This window comes from Lygodium microphyllum, chromosome 23 (genome assembly GCF_053477565.2).
Source record: "Lygodium microphyllum isolate KBCC chromosome 23, Lygodium_microphyllum_v1.1.10, whole genome shotgun sequence".
Lineage (NCBI taxonomy): Eukaryota > Viridiplantae > Streptophyta > Polypodiopsida > Schizaeales > Lygodiaceae > Lygodium > Lygodium microphyllum.
This window is the reverse complement of record NC_141157.1, coordinates 29,856,103-29,878,093: the sequence shown is the minus strand read 5'-3', so window position 1 is coordinate 29,878,093 and position 21,991 is coordinate 29,856,103. Positions and strand designations below refer to the sequence as shown.

At 40.3% G+C, this 21,991-nt stretch overlaps 1 protein-coding gene across 3 annotated transcripts; it reads left to right on the top strand.

Annotated features, from left to right (window-relative positions):
- The first annotated feature begins 609 nt into the window (after nt 1-609).
- On the top strand, nt 610-19,521 carry LOC148016011 (Tetratricopeptide repeat (TPR)-like superfamily protein). 3 transcript variants are annotated; one of them, XM_087664435.1, is made up of 5 exons: nt 610-975; nt 18,428-18,552; nt 18,643-18,889; nt 19,018-19,244; nt 19,348-19,521. In XM_087664435.1, exons 1-4 carry the CDS (start codon nt 804-806, stop codon nt 19,242-19,244), a joined length of 771 nt encoding a protein of 256 aa, XP_087520561.1. In that variant the 5' UTR covers nt 610-803; the 3' UTR covers nt 19,348-19,521. The 3 variants fall into 3 exon arrangements, with proteins under 3 accessions (XP_087520561.1, XP_087520560.1, XP_087520562.1); XM_087664434.1 differs by having other exon boundaries at nt 611-975; nt 19,018-19,521; XM_087664436.1 differs by having other exon boundaries at nt 859-975; nt 18,391-18,552; nt 19,018-19,521.
- Nucleotides 19,522-21,991: the final 2,470 nt, after the last annotated feature.

Sequence of the window (21,991 nt, the reverse complement as noted above, 5' to 3'; positions counted from 1 at the left end):
GTATAGCTACAAAGCCCTTACCCCCTACCCCCCCCCCCCCCCCCCCCCCCCCCCCAAAACAAAAAAGTCTAGTACAAACATACATAGTTATACACATATACATGATAGCTAATATAGTGCATGAGTTGTCATGCTATGAATTTGTTTACACACCTCCATTAAACAATGCCATATTTTATGTGCTCAACATTGTTTGGTAGAAGAAGTGCTAGAGTTTGTTTGCTCCCCTTTTCTTTATTTTGAAGATTTTAGTTGTTACAACAATTGCCTAGCACTTGCAATTGAGAGAGAGAGAGAGAGAGAGAGAGAGAGAGAGAGAGAGAGAGATCTCAATGAGGTTTTGTGAGATGCGTTTTTATAGAATGTAAACATTAAAAATTATACGATAGGATCATCTAAAGGATGTGTCTAAGGTGGAATATATATAAGGATGTGGCAATAGAGGATGGATTTTTGGAAGGTTTTAGGAGAATGAGAAATATATAAAGCATGAGATGTTCTACTTACATAAAACTTACATTGAGTATATTCAAGAATTTGTGTCATGCACTCAAATAGCTTTAAAGAATGCATCATTTAAGTGCAGAACATATATCTCGAAGCAACCATACGATCATGCATTGGTTGTTGCACCTAAAATGTGCTGTTTGTTTAATTTTTGTAAGCATCACTCATGATCTTCGCAATGACGCCAACCGCGTGAATTGTGGCTAACGGGCTGTCCAGGCCAGCCAGTAATAGTAGAGTGGGAAAAAGACGTTATATTGAAGTGGATATTGGCGTCCATATCCAACCCAGGTGCCATGGCGAACTTGCTCGGGGTCTCCTCGCTGCCGCTCTCACAACCACCATCGCACGTCAGGGCTTCTCCTTTTCTCGCAGGCGACTCAGGCTTGGCTTGCAGCATCAGCAATTGGCTTCTCAAGAGCTCTAGTAAACCAGCCTCCACCCGTCATCATCTCTTCCATGTCTCAGGTATGCTTTGCCATTTGATTGTGTCTAAACTAGACAATGCATAATTTGTGAGATTTCAAATGTCAGATAACCTGAATCGTTTGGGCTTAAGGTAGTCACTGTATAATCTGTGTCATTTTGATGTGAGATTTGAAAGCGCAGATAATCTGAATCGTTTATTCTGCAATTGTATGATGGTTTGTAGCTACACTATGTGTTGTGCAATGGTCTGCCAATCTTGCTAGAATCATGAGAAGCTTTAGACAAATTTCCACTATATTTCTCACATTATGAGCAGACGCTCATGATGTTGAACAGTATAGGGAAAAACAAGGGAAAAGAGCCCCTATTCGTACACAGGAAACTGTCAAAACCTTGTGTTTGTTATCCAATTGGTTTAGCAGTCTTGCTGAAATTAAGTTCGAGTCAGTTGTTGTTGTACTATGCATAGATGCCCTGCCTCAATTCACTGGAGAACATCGTCAGATGCATCTATAACAGGGTTAAAATGCTAGTCTTACATAGCTACAGGTAGACCTACAGCCATGTAAGCTTGTAAGGTATCAGAAGTACAGTAGCTCAGTTGGTCCATGGCAGCTTTGGTATTGACTGAGGTAGGCGGTATGGTCATTTTTCTTGTATGTTGGAAAACTAAGAAGCAAGATCCACTGATTTCAGATAATGTGGTCCCTGAGACAAAGTAGCTATTCAGTGATTACCTGGATAATGCATTCTAAAAATTTGGTCTTGTGCTACTTCAGGGCATGCTTTTCATCAGCCTTGACTAGCAGTATACAGCACCACCTTTTTTAATCCAAAAGGATAACGTTGGAATTCATTTAAGAATGATGTGTGTACTTGTGTGAATTCATACATCTGTATCGTGCCTATTTTTGACATGCAAAGTACATATGCATTGCATAAGCAACTTTGAATTTGAGAGAAGTGATATTGCTAACCTGCTGATATAATGGTGATTGCACATTAATATGTAAATGGAACAGGGCATTGTGGCTGAGAAAAGAGACATACTTTGCTGAGGTCTTTCAAATACCTGTAAGGAGGAGGTGTAGCTAGTCACCGCACAAAGATGCCTCTTGATTGTGCTTTTGTCGCTTTGAGGGATTATTTCACTGATATGCTATTTGGCTTATGGATTCATGATATGTCTTTCAGTGCCTTCAAAGCAAGGTTACTTGATTTGGAACATAGCCAGTGGAATGATGTCACATCACATCTTATTGCTAAAAGACAAATTTAAGTACTTCTTGAGTCTTGTTCCAGAGACAGGAGTGTGTCATGAGCAGACTACTCAGGATGTTCACAGCATATGCCCTTACGTCATGCAATGGCATGAGAAGTTGAACGTGTTGTGTCAAGTAGTGTGAGAAATCTGTTTTATCCGTAACAAAAAGCAAGGCTTTGGTGGTTGAGTCTCAAGATCAAATCTATCTAATTAAGGACCTTGCAAAGGACTCTTGGACTATCTTAAATGGCTGTGATATTTATGGCTTGAAGTTCCATGTATGGTCTTTTGAGGGCCATTGTTGGAGGCAGAGATCCAAAGACTGTGATCTTTTACAATTCAGAATAGTATTGGACTTTTTATCTTCTCATCATCATATTGAATGACAGGAATTACTAACCCTTACATGTTTAATGCGTTGTTGTCATGGTTAGGAGATATAACAAGTTTTTGCCTATCTATGGTCCAGTTTGCAGACAACAGTATCAAGCATACTTCTCAAGGAGAATCCCTTTTTGAGATTCTTATGGCAACCACATTGCTGCCCAGAAGTGAAACCAAGTGGAGACCTTGGTCAAATTCGTTTTTGTAGCAACTTGGATACAACCTTTGTCAGATAATACAGAAGAAGAAAAATAAGCTAGGGAGAAACAGCTGACAAGTGTAGATAAGATTTGGAGTTCACAGGGAGCCATGAGTATATTAGTCATTTGAGAGGTCTGACGGAAGTAGGAAGAGGAATAAAGAGGACGTAATGAGGGTAGCATACATTATGTGCTTTTTCAGATTTTATGGAGATGTAATGCTTTCACTTGAAAGTATCAAAGCCCCAATGTAGATAAATGACCAGATGAACTAGTCTTGGAGGAAATCCACTCAAAGTGAAAGAGAAAGAAGTTCTTCATTTTGAACCAAATCCTTTGTAGCAAGTTTGTTCAGGAGTTATGTTGGCAAATTTAAGACTGTTCAACCATGGATGGTAAGTGAATGGACAAAAATCAGGAGTGGCAAACCTTTCTATGCGAATGTGACTAGACATGATTGACTGGATGGAATGTCATTCTTTAGTCAGTTTGAGAGTGATGATAGAGCTCAAGCAATGTTCATCTCTATACTGAGTCTCTTCCTTTTTGGTGAGGAAGTTGGTTTCTGTAGATAAGGATTCGAGCCTTCTGTCACAACTTGATGAAGACTTCCCTTAGTCAACCTTCAGTCATGAATTCCTTTTTGATCTAGTTTTATATTTGTTCCTAATATACACATAATAGGTGTCTTTAGCTGCATGTCAATGGATGGGTGTGTTATGTGTGCAGTGGCAAAATTGGTTGGCTAATCAAACAATCCCTATGTAAATTTCAGAAAGATTTGCACAACTGCAGTACCTTGCTGAGCTAAATAATGAGTCCTTGTTGCTCAAATAGAGTGCTCAATTTGTTTAGTGATGAGGCCCTCCCAACAGTTGGGCAAGTTAGAATTAGAATCTGTCAATGTTTTTGACCACAAATTTGCTTGGGATGTGTAGAAATTTGAATTTGCAACATAGTGAGGGTGCTTCGACTTGCTCACAGCTTTGAAATCCATGAGATGGGTGAAAGCTGGAGCTCAGTGTTGTGTCCAAGGCACTGTCCTTTAGTGGTTCCAAAAGGTGAACCATCCTTCTATTGATGCTGCCATTGCCACATTCTAGGACTAAAAGGCTGAGGAAGGCAAGCTAGGTTTTTGAACCAGTGAAACAACAAGAAGAAAGTTAGTGCTCGTATTGCAACAATGTCAGTCATGGGAGATCACAACATCCCAAAAATGCTAAAGTAGCGCATGAATTTGAAGCAACACAAGGTACTACAGTATCTTTTTTTTGAAATCTTAATAGAAACAGTGTGCCTTATTACAAACATGACAATGCATGGGTTTGATGAGCAGAGCCTGAGTGGAAAGCGAGGGCTCTCACTCTAGCTGCCAGCAAGTTAGATCATAAACCTTGCTTCATGGATTGAACAAAACTTAAGCAGTGGAAACCTTGCTAGGGTGAGCCTAAAAGCACCATTGATGAGTAGACGAATCAGCCATACTGAGAGGTTCTTGCATCCTCCCTATGTTGAAAGCTCAGTCAACATAAAACATTACAATACATGGTTCAATAGCAGAGCTGGGGATAGAAAGTGAGAACTCTCACAAGGTAGTTTTTCAGGGTCTTCCCCTTTTGGGAGTAGACTTGTGAACCATGCCGAGGCTCGCTTGCATTCTTTCTATGTTGAAAAATTTTCTAAATGATGCGAGGAGGGGTGCTTTGGCCCTTCACCTCCTGAGGAAGAAGAAGTTGGACAATGCATCTTTGCCCATGCATTTCTGCTCCTCGTGATCCTTGAAAGCTTGCTACAACTGCTCACTGAAGAGAGAAAGTAAGGAGCAGCCCATTTCTTTTGTAACCAAAATGGGGATGCACTCCCTTACTTCTCTTATGCAGGCAAACTGTCAAGGAGAGTTGCTAGTGATGGAAGAGCTGCCTGTAGGAGCCTGTAGCCAATCCCATCACCTCCTTAGGGCAGGTTCTCACTTTGCCATACTGATCCATGAGGCTGCTCTGATGTCTCCAGACAGTGACTAACTTGAAAAAGTTTTGTGGACATGGTCTTTCCCTTCTGAGCCCAAAAAGCTACTAAGGCTTGCCACTTGGAAGAAGAAATCCATCCTCCTATCCTTGACAGTGGCAAGGTCTACCAGGCTCAAAGCTCCTGTGCCTGGAGTGTATGGTCACTCGGAGTATCCCAGAGCAGGCTCTGGATGGATGCTAGATCCTTGTACCTCCTCTCAACCCTACTACCTTGCTCTTAAGGCCTCCTTGTGAGAGAAGCTATTGGCTCCTTGATGCTGTGACTCCACTGCTTCCAGCCCCACCAAGAGAACTCTAGGGATCCCTCCCTCCTGAAGAAAGCATTCTGTCCAACTGTCTTGGGCGCCCGCAATGAAGAGGAAAGCCTTCCTCTCCTGCTTTGCCTCTGGATTAGCCCAGAGCTCTTACTGCTTTGCCCTGCTGATCCTCAAGGGTCTCTAGGTGACTTCAAGTTTGTATGTGTACAATGCCTATCACCACTGATGACCAGATGGCAGCCCTCACTTGGACTTTTTGTTAGAGATTAGTCATCCCCTGGACTAGCATGCTTAGGATACAGTTGGTGCAGGCTTCTCTTGAAGGGCATTGCGCATTTTTCCTATCAGTTAGTGGGCATTTTCAGCAGTCACAGTGTATGGGAACTTTATTAGGCAGGCAATTATGCCAAGTGGCAGCTGGAGGACAGATCACCGATTATTTTATGCATTTATGCAGCAGTTGGCAGGTTGCTGATCAGGTCTGCCAGCTTTGCTGGCCACCTGCATTGTTTTATTGCATTATTTCCTCCTATTTAGGCTCTAGTGGAAGCTTGCCCTCCTCACTTATCTTTCAGGTGTTGATGGAGAGATCCGGCTTGAGGAGATACATTGACAGCCCTTGTACATCTGCCCTCTTCATTTCAGCATTCATTGACTGCAGATTTCTGTGTTCTTTGGTCTAGTTTCTCTCTCCCTTTCTCTTGTGTTCGTTGTCTTTCAGTCTTGTCCATGTGTTTCTGCATTTGTTGCACTCTGACATGGTATCGGAGTAGCATAGAAGGGCTGATTGATTGTGGGCAGTCTTGATCGGGAGGATTCTTCGTGACGAAAGTTTGAGTTTTCAGCCTTTGGAGGCTGTGGTGAGCAGGTTCTGCATGGAGGAGTGAAATTGTGAATGAGGAAAGGTTGCCTTTTCAGCCTTTTGTTGCAGATTTTGAGTTTTCATTGCCTTCGGCAGGTGAAACTATTTGAGAACAGGTGGAGGAAGCCCTTGTAGGCACTGGCACCACGTGCAAAGCCAGAGGGGGCTTCCCTTGTTGTTGTGTCGGTCTTTCCATCTACAATATCGATTGAAATTGATGTGGAGTTTCGAGCTATTATAGACCGTAAGGTCTTTGTGTTGTTGGCTCTTCCTTTAGATCAAAAGCTGGATGGGGAGAATTATAGCATTTGGCATGTAATGATGCTTGCCATCGTGGAATCTTATGATTTGGCGGAGCTCATGACTAAGGCTATAGATCGTCCTACAACCCTTGATACCTCCAAGATTTTTGTAGATGAGAAAGCCGAGTTGATTACACATTGGAACAAATTGAATGTGGGCATTTGTTTTTTTCTCTTTGTCTCTTGCACTCCAGCCGTCATTGCTCACATCGAGCACTTGACCGTGGCTCAGGAGATATGTGCAATCGGATGACTATGATGAAGCGGGTGTCTCCGAAGGTTCAGACGAGGACTTTGAGCCTTAACAAGTCTTCTTCTATACAGGAGCATGTCAATAAGCTTCGGCAATCGCAAATACGGGACTAGAACGCAAGGAAGGCGATTATCTCAGGGGACATGGCGATAACTCTTCTTTCTCAATTATTGCCCCGATTTAATGTATTCTATTCCGCCTTGATTGCTTTAGGGCGGACAGAGACCCTTAAGTGGGAGTTGGTTCCTCATAGTCTCGGACCAAGAGGAACAACTCAAAGGTCAGAACGCTCCCAAGTTGGGGGCATTGATTGGTTCGTCTTCCGAACAGAAGGGGAAGAAGAAGAAGAAGAAGAAGAAGAAGAAGGACGAGAGGTCCACACAGGACAAAGCTAAGAAGTCTACTTGTCACATCTGTGGTTAGAGAGGTCATTGGAAGAAAGATTCCCTTGATAAGTACTAGAAGGACACCAAGAAGGAGAAAACTGCAAAGGACTCGAGTGGTGGTTGTTCCTTCATTGGCCTCCTTCCTCCATTTGGAGGTGGTAGAGGATGTTCCTCTGACGGCCATTGATGCAGTGATGATAGCCCCATAGTATCCTGAGTGAATTGTGGATATTGGCGGTTCCCACCACGTGATTCCTTCTTTAGAAGGGATTGCCCATATGCGTTTGATGCATGGGCAAATCCTTATAGGTGAAAGTTCTTCGGTTCCTATCAAAGGCAAGGGTGATATGTGGCTGATTTTGGATGGGAAAGGTGGTGCCTACTCATCAAAGGTGCTCTATGTGCTAGGTCTAGGGTATCATCTCCTTTCAATGCACAAGACTGTGCTCTTGGTTTGACAGTTGAGTTTGATAAGGACTCCTTTCGAGTTCTTGATGGTGTTTCTTGACAGGTTCTTTATGCAGCCAATGAGGAGAATGGAGTCTACAAGATGCGGTCTTCTTCTGCTTTCTTTATAGACTCAAACCGAGCTTTGGCATGCTTGGTTTGGTCACCTCAACCACGAGTACCTTCGGAAGGCAGCTTGGGTTCGGTTGGTACGTGGGTTGCTAGAGATTAGGGTAAGCCACTTGCTATGTTTATCTTGTATTCATGGCAAGGAGCATAGGGATGCTATTCCCAACAAGGCTTCACAATGGGCTAAGGAGCTATTGGAGCTTGTTTCGAGGGACTTATGTGGACCCGTGATGAGGACAGAGTCCCTTAAGGGGAGTTTGTATTTTATGCTAATTGTTGATGATTTTAGCAAGATGAGATGGGCATATTTCTTAGCCTTGAAGTCTAAAACATTCTCACATTTTAAGGACTCATTGATCTTTGAAGAGAATAGGTATGGAAGGAAACTCAAGACCTTGTGTTTTGACGAGGGGAGTTTGTCTCCTATGAGCTAACTCGTTTTTATGTAGATTGTGGCATTTATGAGAATTTTGCCAACATGAATACCTCTTAGGAGAATGGCATATTAGAGTGGTAGAATCGTAGTGTGATCAACATGGGAAAGACTATGATGGGACAGCCTCGATGTCTTTGGGCCGAAGGAGTGGCTACTGCTGTCCACATCCTTAATCGATTCCCTAGTTCGGCTGTGGTTGGTATGAGCCCTTTTGAGGCTTATTTTGAATAGAAGCCGGATGTCTCTTATTTCAGGGTGCTCAGGTGTGATGCCTATACTTACATCCCAAAGAAGAAGAGAGACAAGTTAGAGCCGACTTCCAAGAGATAGGTGTTCGTGGGATATAGCTCGCAGTTCCGAGGACAGAGACTTTATGATCCCACTTCCTGGGAGGTGTACACGAGTTGAGATATTCGGTTAGTGGAGTTTCCAGCTGTAGAGGGAGGTGTTGAGCATCCCGTTCTTGGAGATGCAAGTGACAGTCGGGCACTTGCTCCAGTGCCTTTGGAGCCCTTGCCTATTGCGGCTCCACCCTTAGTGGAGGAGGAGATTGCTTCACCACCAACCTTGCTTGTTGAGTTGGCCCTGATGGACATTCCAAAGGCTTCGGTAGATGAAGAGCAATGAGGAGAGCTATCGGTCTCCTCCTTGTTGGGCTAAAGACACACTTCGTGATTCAAAGATTGAGGGAGTCCTTGAGGAGTGGCATCTGTAGGATGGTCCACGACAGTCTCAGAGGAACTAGGCATATACCACTGAGCTTGTTTGTACTAGCTATTGTTTGATGACCCATGCCATGTAGGTTAGGGAGCCCACCTCTGTGAAGGAGGCTTTGCAGTCACATCATTGGAAGAAGGCTATGGAGCAGGAGTTGGATGCTATTGAGCGGAATGGCACTTGGGATCTTGTGCCTAGGCCCATTCATATGAAGGTGATTCTTCATTTCAGCATTCATTGACTACAGATTTCTGCGTTCTTTTGTCTCTTTTCTCTCTCCCATTCTCTTTTGTTCATTATCTTTCAGCCTTGTCCATACGCTTCTGCATTTGCTGCATTCTGACACTTTTGTCAATGCATAAATGTTGAGGATCCTATGGAGAAATCCTCGATATTAAGCTTGACCAATAGTGCCCATCTTGCTACATAGTGCTCTGATCTCCAAGAAAGAAGTTTCGCCTGTTAGGTGAGGAGTAATATCAAACTGCCAAATTTTCATGTGTATCATATGGATATCTAGGATTTGAATAATGTCCAATTTTCATTGCATCCACTGCTTGTAGCACTCCAGAGAGAGTTTTAGAACTTCGTTAACTCAAAACTTACTAAGAAGAGGCAGAAGAGAGAGAACAGTTTATGCAAGAATGTTGTGCACCTTGGAGCCTAAGTATGTCTATCTATCCAAGGGGTGAGGCTAACCTACAGTACTAGAGGAAAGGGTCTGCTATAGTGTAATAAAGCATAAGTTACCTTAGTCTAGAGTAGGCTAAGGTTAAGTATAAAAGGTGGAGATGTAACTTGTGATTGATCTTTTTGTCATTTCAAGCAATACATACTTTGAGGTTCCTTCCTCCCACCAACTAAGAGGGTGCATGCTCTTAGCCACCAAAATATGGGGTGCATACCATGTCCCACCTTGACATGAGGCGAGTATTCATGTTGCGGCTTACATCTATGATTCTCAGCCTTCCATGGCAAATACTCTTTCATGCCTAGCTACCTTGGCTATGGCTTCCTTGCAAACATGGTGTATTTCTTGTATTACTTTGCAAGTATGGTGTAATTCATAACTTTCCAGTTATTGACTTGCTGTGAGAACTAGTATATTACATTGGTATCAGAGCATGGACTTTGATCCATGGGAAGAGTCATTTTCATGGAGAATTTAGTCACAGGGACAAGTAGCAGGTAACTGGAGTATCAAGATTTGGTCACAGGGTTTAGTACAGTTCAAACTGTGACTAGTGAGAATTCTCTGCAATAAGTCGTGATTAATTTTGGAGATATCTTGAAGGAGATCTTGACGAAGATGGAGGTGCTTGGCTGAAATAGCAGGTCGTGGTCAAATGGAGGCCCATTTTGAAGGTTCTTGACCCTAATTGAAGTCTAAACAGGGATTACAGGAGTTAAACCTTGGTTACTTTTTTGAGGCCAGCTTCTTTCTCTTCTTTCTCTCAAGCTTTTTTCAAGCTTTCATGGTGGATTTTAGCTCTTTCCTTCTCCTAGGCCTTCCAATGGCTCAAGTGACCTTCAAGGCTGTAATCTTCATGGATTAAGCTTTCATTAGAGTAGCTTTAAGTTTACTTTAACTACTCTTCATTTTGGAAGGAGGGGAGTATGTGTTTGTGCTGTTTGCGCTGAAAACAGACTCCCCTACCTCATGAAAAATTCCAGCTATTTCAGCCATTTATGCTTGGTTATGGCTATTGCAAGCTTTAACAGTGACTACTCAAGCTTTCCAGCAAATACTCTGAGCCATTTCCCACTCTCTTGATCATTCTTGACCTCCCAAACCCTGGCTATGGCAGATTTATGACAGTAGTGAGTCTTCTTTGAAATTTCTTCAATAGATCAGAGGGCTTTTGCTCTATCAAGCTTCTTAGAGCTTCCTCAGCACTCATTGAATCGACATTGAAGATTTCTTGCAAGATTAGAGCAGTTCTTCTCTTGAAATGAGTCAAAACAGGGCAGCCACTTGAATTTTCAGAATTTTTAATCTTTGAAGCATGTTATCCTGGGGCTTTTGGTTCTTGATGCATCCTAAAGCTTCTATGTATGGGATTATATCAAGAATTCATGGTCTTGCATCAATATTGCAAAAATAGGGCTTCTTCGCATTGCAAGTGTATGGGCAGCATATGCAAGCTTATGTGCTACAATGCAAGAGTTCTTTATCAAGGATTGAAGTCTTCTATCCCTTTTGATGCTTATTATTGATTCCCTTTCAAATCTCCAACCACATTTGGGCTACAAGGATCACTTCTATCAAAGTTTTTGGATATTGGAGCTTTCTTGGAAAAAATTGGAGTCTATGAGTGACATATTCATCATGGGGATTGCAATTTGAGGATATTCTTGGCTACATCAAGCGGGAGATCAAGAATTTCAAGTATTAAACGGTAATTGGAGCTTCCATAATCATCTACTCCAACAATGAAAGAGGTATTTCTTAATTTCACTCTTAATCCCTTTAATATCCAATTGCTTAAGCCATCCAATTGTTGAAAAAGTAGAATTAAGAGTAGTCCCATTTAAGAATTACCATTAATTGCATTTAGACCCACTTAGGGCTGAATGATGTTGTGCTGAACTCTTTTCATCTATCTCAATAAAAATCAAGAGCCAATTGTTAATAATCTTCTCCATTTGTTGAAAACTTTATGCCTAATCCTTACCTTGATTGCTTGATGGATTGAATGCAATTTGGCTGAGAGTAGAATCAAGTGGTAAGTGGAATAAAATTGTAAAGCAGTGAGTCACTACTGTAAGTATTCCTTACCTATCCCCATTTCAATTCCAACCCTATTCCATTTCCATTCTTGCATATCATGAAATGGTAAAATTTTGATTCAGCCATGCATATTAACTGCATTGATTGTTAGAAAACTAGCCTTGCCATGTATATTCCGACCGAAGAAAAAGGTCGAAGCTGGATGTGATAGCAAGACAATAGAGAGGTGACCCTCCTTTGCTATTTAAGACTCCGTAGGGGTGCACAACTTGGCCCGAAAGGAACTTTACACACCTTCCGGAGTTTCAGAGCCCATTTAGGTGCCCGTCCTGCCATTTTATCCCTCACCACAGGTGGTGGACCACGGAAGACCACTTTGGAAAGAGTGGATGAAGAATGGAAGACTAGTGGTACTAAACAGGGCAGCTTGTGACATCCTTGAACAGATATACAGGTATTTCCAACAGGTACCTATCAATTGCAGGTGTTTCTTGGATACCTACAGGTGCCCTACAGCCCATCACTAAACTATTAGTTGTTTCGGGGGTCTACAAGCACTACAGGACCTATTTTAGGGTGAAACAGGGTTTCCACAGGGTGTTTATAGGTTGCAGGAATTCACAGGACAGGTTCACAGTTACTTTTACAGGAATTTCTGTCATGATCTAATTTGGGAGCTTGATAGCTTGATTTGAAGAGGGGATGTCTAGCTTTCATTTGAATCAAAAAGTTTAGTAATCAAACTTTGGGAGCAAAAGTTATAGCATTTTTTCTGACAAGGGGTCTAGTGGGATTGCACCTAGATACGCTGACAAGGGTTCATTGTTTGAGTTCATTTCACCCATATACCCTATTGTAAGCTGAGATCTTGCTAAACATTGGCATTGGTCCAATACTAAGAAAGTTATTGGTAATTTTTTTCCCCATAGTCATTTTGACAGCACCTATCTATAATGGACAAAAACAAAAGAAAAGATCAAGTCATGGAGACCATTCAAGAAGACATCAAAGAATATATCAATGATCAAAACAACACTAATAAAACCCTCAATCATGACCAACAAGATGATGTTGTAAGCATTGGTAATGCTCATAGTGCATGAATGGGTAATGATAGAAATCCTTTGTCTCACGAACCTTTTGAAGACTCTATGCTTGTAAAAGAGATGCGTATGCTGAATATTGGGATGCATGATCATTATGAGCAACTATCCAAATCTTTGGAAAAGGTTGAGAACACATCCAACAAAGTGGATGAAGGACTTGAGTAGCTGCTCAAGTTTATGAAGAGTGGATTTGAAGATATAGTAGCAGCTATCAAGGACTTGAAGACTCAAACCACATCTTTTCTACCAAATGTACCCACTTCACATATTGAAAATGCTTCAGCTTAGCCCTCCAATATGAAAGGAAAGAAGATTGATCAGCCTATAATGTCAACCTTTGAGAAAGGAGAGCCATCAACATTGAAGAATGCTCATTATCAGCCACCAATGTCATCAAAGCATCATACTCGTCTTTAATTCAATTCAAGACGTGAGGTTGCTTATAAAGAAGAGGACTTAAGAGAAGAAGAGAATGAGGAGTTTAATGAATATGACCCCTTTTACAAATCTTTTCCCTCTCAATCTACCATTAAGCAAAAAGAATTGGATTTTCTTGATAAGAGTGGAAGATTTGATGAAAGAAGGTCATTTCATGATATCACCAACAAAGACAAGTCATTTCATGGTCAGCCCACAAGTGGAAAACATCATTCTTTTGGATTGGGACAACCGAATCAAAGTGGTAATACTTCTAGACCAAACTCTTTTGGAAGAGATTCAATGAATAGAGATTCTTGAAGACAATCATCTCTTGGGCAGCACTCCAACAATTTCCAACCAACCTATAATGAAAGGGAGCATAAAGAAAAGATTACCATCTCCAACTTCAAGGTTGATAATGCATCTCCAATGGAGTGGGAAGAATGGATAAACAAATTAGAAATGCACTTCACACTTTTCTCTCACCATAATGAAGCCAATATCTATTTTGCAATACTCCATCTTGAAGGTTATGTGCATACATGGTAGAGATATATACAAAGAGTTGGCCACAATTTTGCTTCTTGGGAGGATTTTAAGAAGGCAATGTTGGAAGTGTTTGCCTCTCCAATGGAGAAAGAAAGATTGCAAAGAAGATGGTATGGTCTTCAACGAAGGTTATGTGCATACATGGTAGAGATATATGCAAAGAGTTGGCCACAATTTTGCTTTTTGGGAGGATTTTAAGAAGGCAATGTTGGAAGTGTTTGCCTCTCCAATGGAGAAAGAAAGATTGCAAAGAAGATGGTATGGTCTTCAACAAAGGGGCATGCCCATTCGTGATTACTCTAATATGTTCCTTAATTTTTCTATGTACATTGAAGGGATTGGTGATTTGGCCAAGTTAAACAAATACATCTTTGGTTTATATTCAGCTCTCTCTTCGGAAATAGGTGCAATGCAGTCCAAGACAATTCATGAAGCTATTTTATATGTTGAAAGGTATGGACAGAAATATAGAAGAGAATCAATGGGGGTTCAGCCAAAAAGTGCAAGGTATTCATTGCCTAATCAGCCTTCAAGGGTTGGAGCGCATTTCAGCCAGCAAAGGGATATTTATAGACAAGAAGACAAGGGAACTAGTACCTACAACAGTAATTACAACAAGTTGGCTATATATCTAACGGTCTATGGATCAAAACCAAGTGGAGGAAATGGTTATAGACCAATGGCTGGAGCAAAATAAAGCTTTGCAAGGGCTGAAAATTCACAAAAGGGATCTCAAAATAGCACTTATAGCAAAGTTCTTTTAAATGAGCAAATTGGAGACATGAGGGCTAAAAGTTTATGTTTCAAGTGTGGAGTAAAGTGGACGCAAGACCATAGACTGAAATGCAAATCCGTAAATAGCAAGCTTAACTTTGTCATCATCAATGAGCCGGATGAGGATGAAAGTGAAGAGGGGAATGTATTTCATGTGGAAGCAAACCCTATAGTTAAAGAAATGCTTGACGAGGATGAAGGAAATAATGATGAATTTTATGATATTGTGGATAGTTGTCTTTTTGATCCGAGTGGTTCTTTATGTGTAATTTCTCATGATCCATGAACTAGTTATAAAGGAGAAGAGTATCCCAATTTCAATTGGCACAATGGTCTGTTATGGTATCATGGTAGAGTCTCCGTGACACCACAATCCTCTTTCAAAGACCGTATTTTGCATAAGATGCATTCTTCACCTTTAGCGGGTCATCATAGGCTGTTCAAAACATTTGACAACATCCATAAGAGCTTCTATTGGAAGGGCATTTGGCGGGATGCCAAGGATTATGTGATGCAATGTTTTCCGTGTCAACAAAATAAAGACTCATCTCTTCTACTCGACGGCTTACTTAGTCACTCCCTATTCCTTAAGGCAAGTGGATTGATATCTCTATGGATTTTATTGTGGGATTTTCTACAACTAAGCATGGGTGGAATAGCATTTATGTGGTAGTTGATTGGTTAACTAAATCAACCCATTTCATCCCTACTAAAGCCCAATTTACAGCAAAGCAAGTGGTTCAACAATTCATGGAATGCATTTTCAAGCTTTATGGTTTGCCAATGAAAATTGTGTCCGATTGCACTAAGTTTATGGGCAGGTTTTAGAGGAGTTTGTTCTCTTCAATGGGGACTTTTTTGACTCTTAGTATCTCATATCACCCACAAACGGATGAGCAAACTGAAAGAGTTAACAAATGGCTAGAAGTTTATTTGAGGCACTTTTGCCATGAGACACAAAATGTATGGGACCAATGACTCTATCTTGCGGAGTTTTGTTACAACAATACTTACCATATGAGCATTGGAATGTCTCCTTTTGAAGCTTTATATGGCTATAAAGTACAAGTACCCTTTGCATTATTTCATGAAGATGTAAATTCATAAGCACGTGAGGAGTTGGAAAAGATGGAGGCCCTTGTGATGCAATGCAAGGACAACATTCATAAAGCTCAAGAGACAATGGTCTATGCGGATGAGAAAAGAAGACGTGGAGTTTGAGAAAGATGAATGGGTATTTTTGAAGGTTCCCAATTCACGTTATGCTTTTCTTAAAGGAGGACACAACAAACTTGCTCATAGGTTTTATGGTCCTTATCGTATTGTCAAGCGAGTTGGGGATCTTGCTTATCAAAGACTTACCTTCAAACACAAGAATCCATAATGTCTTTCATGTGTCTCAGCTTAAAAAGTATGTGGGACCTCAAATTCAAGTTCTTGAAGAACTACTACCCTTGAATAATGATGGTTTGATCATCTATGAGCCCAAGAAGATTATTGGCACGTGGGAGAAGGTTCTAAGGAACTGTATTCTTGTGGAATACCTTATCAAATGAAAGGGCTTGCCTATTGAAGAGTCTTCATGGCAACAAGCATCATATTTGGAATAATTTCCATGGCTTTAGCAAGAGGACAGTTCATAAACAGGGCAGTAAATAGCTTGCTGTATTAAATTTCTGTGAGAAAGTAAATTGTCTTATTGGCATCAAAATTTGATTTTGAAGGCATGACTGGATACTACATGTTGCCCTCTACATTTCTATATCTCGTATATGGAAATCGGCTACTTCTAGCTCAAGATATGGCCAATTTTGTACTACAGCTTATTTTGGACAGTTTACAGCAGTTTGTTCCATTTATGTGGTTCATCTTCATCAACTTCTTTGATCTTCATCAACATGGAGCTTTATTTTAGTATGATTCCAAATGCTTCAAGCTATCTTTGTAATCATCCTTGTAATTTGTTCCCAATTCAGCTTTGAGAACAAAGCTTTTTTAGGCCGGGATGGCTTGTAATAAAGCATTAGTCACCTTAGTCTAGAGTAGGCTAGGGTTAAGTATAAAAGGTGGAGATGTAACTTGTGAGGGATCTTTTGGTCATTTCAAGCAATACATGCTTTGAGGTTCCTTCCTCCCACCAACTAAGAGGATGCATGCTCTTAGCCACCAAGATATGGGGTGCATACCATGTCCCACCTTGACATCAGGTGAGTATTCATGTTGCGGCTTACATCTATGATTCTCAGCCTCCATGGCAAATACTATTTCATGCCTAGCTACCTAGGCTATGGCTTCCTTGCAAACATGGTGTATTTCTTGTATTACTTAGCAAGTATGGTGTAATTCATAAATTTCCAGTTATTGACTTGCTGTGAGAACTAGTATATAACATATAGTAGCAATACTTAAAGAGTATGAGAATCTACGAATTGTGACAAAGGAGTACCAATTATGGAAGAAGGTACAAAAAGCATGGGTGCTATGTTGTAGACAAAGAAGAGGGAAAGTATTTATATGTTACTGGAGGACCTACAGCTAATTTGGATGAAGGTCCGGCTAGGTCCAACCTAGTTGGTTCGACCTCACTGCCATGTGATAGGTCAGATCTGCAATTGGAGCAGTCTTTCTAGACCTGCTGTCCAACTGTCTGTTGCTGCTTCTGCCCACCTTTTTACTGTTTTTTGAGCGAGGGGAGGAGGGGGAGGGTTGGGTGCCATGGTAGCAGGTCTTTCTGAATGAATCAAGAGAATCCCATACTTGAGTAGAAGTCCACAACAATTTGTTGGAGAAGGTCCTTTGAGCCTTGAAGAATCCAAATTGCTGCCCAATTGTCTGGGGGAGCGTTGGGGTGGAGAGGCTCTTCTAGTCCCAGTTTGTGACTGATAGGATATGTTTGAAACTTTGTAATAAGTATTGGAGTATCCTCCTTGGGTGCCCTGTTTTTGGAATTGAAGACCATAAAAATTGGTTTTTGACTGAAAGTCACCATAAGTCTATATTGCATGTGTGTGTGTTTATGGAGTCCTTCAAGGCTGCTGGGCAAGAGATAAGCATTACATCATGCACATTCTTGAATAAGGTTATGAGTCAGTAAAACAAGTGTGCGTCAACAGTCTTTAGACTAATAGATAGATGATCTGTTGATATTGCAAATCTCTAATATCAGCCCATGTGTTCTGTACTTGACCAAAGATGGATTATGTGGTGCCATGACCTCCTTTTTGGCACCCGGGGGTGTGTGTTTTTGGGGAGCCGCCGGGGGGGGGGGGGGGGGGGGTGTGTGTGCTGAGGGTCGCGGTGGGGTTTGGTTTGTTCCTATTGTATGCCATATGTGTGGTCTTGATTCAAAATGCAGCAGTAGACTCTCTGATTTGTTTTAAGTGCGGTTGGTCTAAGGTCATGCATGTCAGTGGATCCCTCCATTAGCAGCTCCTCCAACACAGACACACTGAAACTTTATAAAGTATTGGAATATTCTCTTTGCGTGCTCCATTTTAGAATTTAGAACTATTAAACTTCTCTTTAATGACGTCCACTGTGAGGCCTATATTACATCTGTGTTTCAGGATTTTGTCAAGACTGCCACTGAGTAAGAGATAAGCATTGCATCATGTACATTCTTAAATATGGTCATGAGACAGTAAAAGAGGGGTGCTTCAACACCGTGTAGACTAATACGTAGATGATTTTGCGAATCTTTGATGTGAGAGAATCTGTTGTCTGTACTATGCCAAAAACTGACATGTCGGGGGCTGTGACTTCCTCTGTCAAATTCTAACTATATGACTACTGAAATTCTACCGTTGGGGTCCCTCTAGCATGCTGTTAGGCGTGGTCTTGACTCAACAATTCAGCAGTAGACTTTCGGATTTGACTAAGTGTGGTAAACAAAGCCCTATAAATCTAATGGAGAATAAGCTTACTTCTGATCATCAAATGATCTTTGTAAGTGTGTATGTGATGGGAAGGTCTGCACGTTGAAGACATTGATATTGGAGGTCCATGAACGGCCTGATTGAATTGTACCACCAATGCTAGAAAATTCAAGCCATGCTTGAAATTTACCCCTTTCATTTCCTTATGATCTTAGCTCACCCATTGTGAAATTTGTTGGTCTCTTAAATAAAGTTAAGTTCTTGATTCATGTCCATCAGTAAAAGATCTTTTGCCTCTCCTTATTTTGAACCCTCTAACCTGCTCTGAGAGAAAGGGGGGACGAAGAGGCTTTCAATCTGCAAATCTTGCAGCTCAGGTTCACAACATTGAAAATGAGGAGCCATTCAAGAAAACGTGTAAACAGGTAGCATGTGGGATTTGTGCTGCAGTTACCATTCTGAATATATGGCCTTCATCTGCTCTAGCGGCTGGAGTGGTAAGGATATTTGCTGAGTCTTGATTTTCTTTTAGCATGTTGCTTTCAAAGGGTAATTTGTGTAATTGCAAATCAATTTGTAATGCGCAGAGACTCCCCCCACTTTCAACAGAGCCTAATCGTTGCGAAAAGGCTTTTGTTGGAAACACGATAGGACAAGCCAATGGAGTTTATGACAAGCCGTTGGATTTGCGTTTTTGTGATTATACAAATGATAAATCAAATCTGAAGGGGAAGTCTCTGTCAGCAGCCTTAATGTCAGACGCAAAGTTTGATGGTGCTGATATGTCTGAAGTTGTTATGTCCAAGGCGTATGCAGTGGGTGCAAGTTTCAAAGGTAAACATTTAATTATAGTGATGCACAGCAGGCTGCCATGCATGGAATATGTGCATTCTTTTGTAATCAAGGAATGGTGAACTGTACCCAAGCTCATTTCTATTTTTCCTTGCTGTTTTTGATTGCAGGAACTGATTTTACAAATGCAGTCATTGATCGAGTTGCATTTGACAGTTCAGACTTACAAGGTGCTAAATTTCAGAACACGGTCCTATCTGGATCAACATTCGAGAACGCAAATCTGAAGGATACCATTTTTGATGATGCCTTGATTGGGTATGTTGACCTGCAGAAGCTTTGCAGAAACACCACACTTACTCCTGATTCAAGAGCTACACTAGGGTGCAGGCCTTAGGTGATTCATTATCTTAAGCTGTGGATTATTTGTTGTTTTATGATGTCAATGTAGAAGCTTCACATGCAAATTTTGAACAGGAAAGTGATATCCTAATGTGCAGGATTTCCGGAAGTTGAATTATTTCGACCCCATTGGTAATCAAGTCTAAATTCATACAATCAGCCTGTTGATATCAATGATAACCTGGCTCACCCAACCTTGTGTCATATCAATAAGTACGCTGTATGCTGATTATGTTAATGGCCAGAAGGAAAGCAATTGTTTTATGTGCAAATATTCAAAGCAAGTGTGAATCCTATTGATGAATAAAATCAAGTTAAAGAAAATTTTGATGGAAGAACCTTTAACCACATGAGAAGCGATCTCTAATATGGAGCACATGATTAGTTTTCACATTTTGGTGAAACCAATATGCTGGTTAAGCTACTTCAAGACACATTGCAAGCAGCATCACAGAGAATGTGGTGAGTGTAATGGGAAAAGCATGATCAACATACTTGAATCTCTCAAATTGGCATGCAGATTGAAGATGAGCTTTTACACGAACCGCTTGCGATCAACATGGTTGTCACAAACCAGCACTCTTTTTGTTGATGATTCCTTGTGTGCCTAGCTCTTCAATAGATTAGATTCACTCCAAATGCTATTGTCCTTAGTAAACCTTGACCAAGAAGTTTTGAATATGTCTCAATTATATACTCAAACTACTATGTCTTTAAACGTACAAAGTTGCAATTACTCCTATGTCAACTAACATGATATTGAGAAATGCATCCATGGTCTCTTGCTACTGGCACATTGGAATCAATGAGAAATTTGTACAAATCTAAGTTCCAAGTTGATCTAATTTGCTAAATAAGATCTTAGCCTTGATCATCCAACAATCGTAGAGCTTTGTCCTAACCAATATACTCTTAATTCACTATCAAATTGAAGTATTTCAGACTTGTAAACATACTATCTAGTGCTAAATATAATACTTGTAGTCGGTTGGAAAATGACGACTGGAATGTCTTTAACAAATAATTTAACACTCAAAATGATTGATTTTTGTAAAATCTAGTCTTTGATTCATTGTATATAGTAAACCTTACTTTGGATTTGTTATAAAATAAAGCTTGCACAACCCACAGAGAGAGAAATGAAAAGAAAGGGATTAATTCTTGATTGTCCAACACTTTGGATTGGCTAAAACACACTCCTTTTGCTTTTCATTATGAAAAATTAGTAAGTAATGCTTTTCCTTTTGTTGCAATAACTCTCCAAACTTGGGTTGCTCCAAAAGTGAGAGAGAAGAAGAGACATAGAACCCTAAATAGCCAATATCAAGTTTTCAAAAGAATAATTAGTTGCTCCTTAATCATATCATGCTTTTTATTAAAAGCTAATTAATGACTTGATCATTAATTATATGTGAGCTTCTCACTGGATAAAATTTTAGCTTAAGGTTTGCTTGATGACTTAGGTGTCTTAAGTAAGCTGCTTATTGGGCAAAACTTTAATATAACTTAATTCTAAGTTGCAAACGTTAATGTTGCACTTTGTTTTCTTGACCTTGGCTTTGTATCACATAGCTTGTACACTTGTCCACTGTATGTCTAATGTCAAATCCTTCATTGCCTTTGCAATGGCCACTACACTAAGAGCTAGAAGTAGAATTTTAATTGAAAGTCTTCATGAAGTTTAATTAAATCATTAAGTTTATTTGTCATTCTAATGTAATAATATTCTCTTAAAATATCATAAGTGATTTTGATTGCATATCGTGAAGATCCAACATGGCATACAAAATGATCCATACAATCATTATTGCATATATTGTCAAAATCATAAACACAAAGGTTGTCGCAAGTTGTAACTTACTGCACAATAGTAGTTTAAGTCATAATGCAATTGTTCTATCATGTGGCCATTCCAAATCTATACTCTATGCAAACATATAATTGCTAATGATGCAAATAGAAGCAAGATACTAGAGTGCATTCCAAAAGGCATATTAGTGGTCCATGAGTAAAAAAATATCATATGACAAGTGTCACATCACAATGACTTACATCTCTTGCTTGTTCTTCAATAACCAAAGAGAAAATCCGCATGCTACACTTTGATGCTTTCACAAACACTATGCTTGACTAGATGCTTCAACCACCTATAGTGGCTACTTTATAAGACTTATGCCTATAGTCACCCTTAGAGATTCATGCCACTTCACAAGACTTACAATCATGGCTATCCTAAAAGATCCACATCGTTGAAACATCTTAAGCATAAAAGCATTTTATTCAAGGCAAACATACATGCACTTAGTGCCTTGCACTCATACCAAGCAAAATATACTAACGTGTAATACAAAATGACTTGAAGCAACATGTGCATTACTATTGCTATATAAATGTTCACACATGTAATTCAAATCAAAGTTTCCCAAAAAAAAGTATGATACTACTACCATGGTAAGCATACATATACAACTACATATCAACATACATAGTGTCTAGAACACTAATCATAGTAGGTCTTAAAGCAGATATACATAGTACCTTGGGTGAACATAAAGTATACCGAACAATCATTAGATATCTGAGCGTATTTGACTAGAAGCATTAAATTGCTACATTCCTCTTGAGCACCATCCAATGCTCTGCATCAGCACTCTATTGAGCTTGATGAAGCTACAACCAAGGTTAGTGGCTCCAATCAAAGTGCCCCTAAGTTGAAGCTATAACAACTGAGGTGAACTTGCG

Excerpts from the sequence above, each read along its gene's own strand:
- LOC148016011 (XM_087664435.1), top strand. The coding sequence starts at position 804 with ATGGCGAACTTGCTCGGGGTCTCCTCGCTGCCGCTCTCACAACCACCA. Across the intron at positions 976-18,427 it reads TCATCTCTTCCATGTCTCAG|CTCAGGTTCACAACATTGAA; the intron begins GTATGCTTTGCC and ends CAAATCTTGCAG. Across the intron at positions 18,553-18,642 it reads CTGCTCTAGCGGCTGGAGTG|AGACTCCCCCCACTTTCAAC; the intron begins GTAAGGATATTT and ends TGTAATGCGCAG.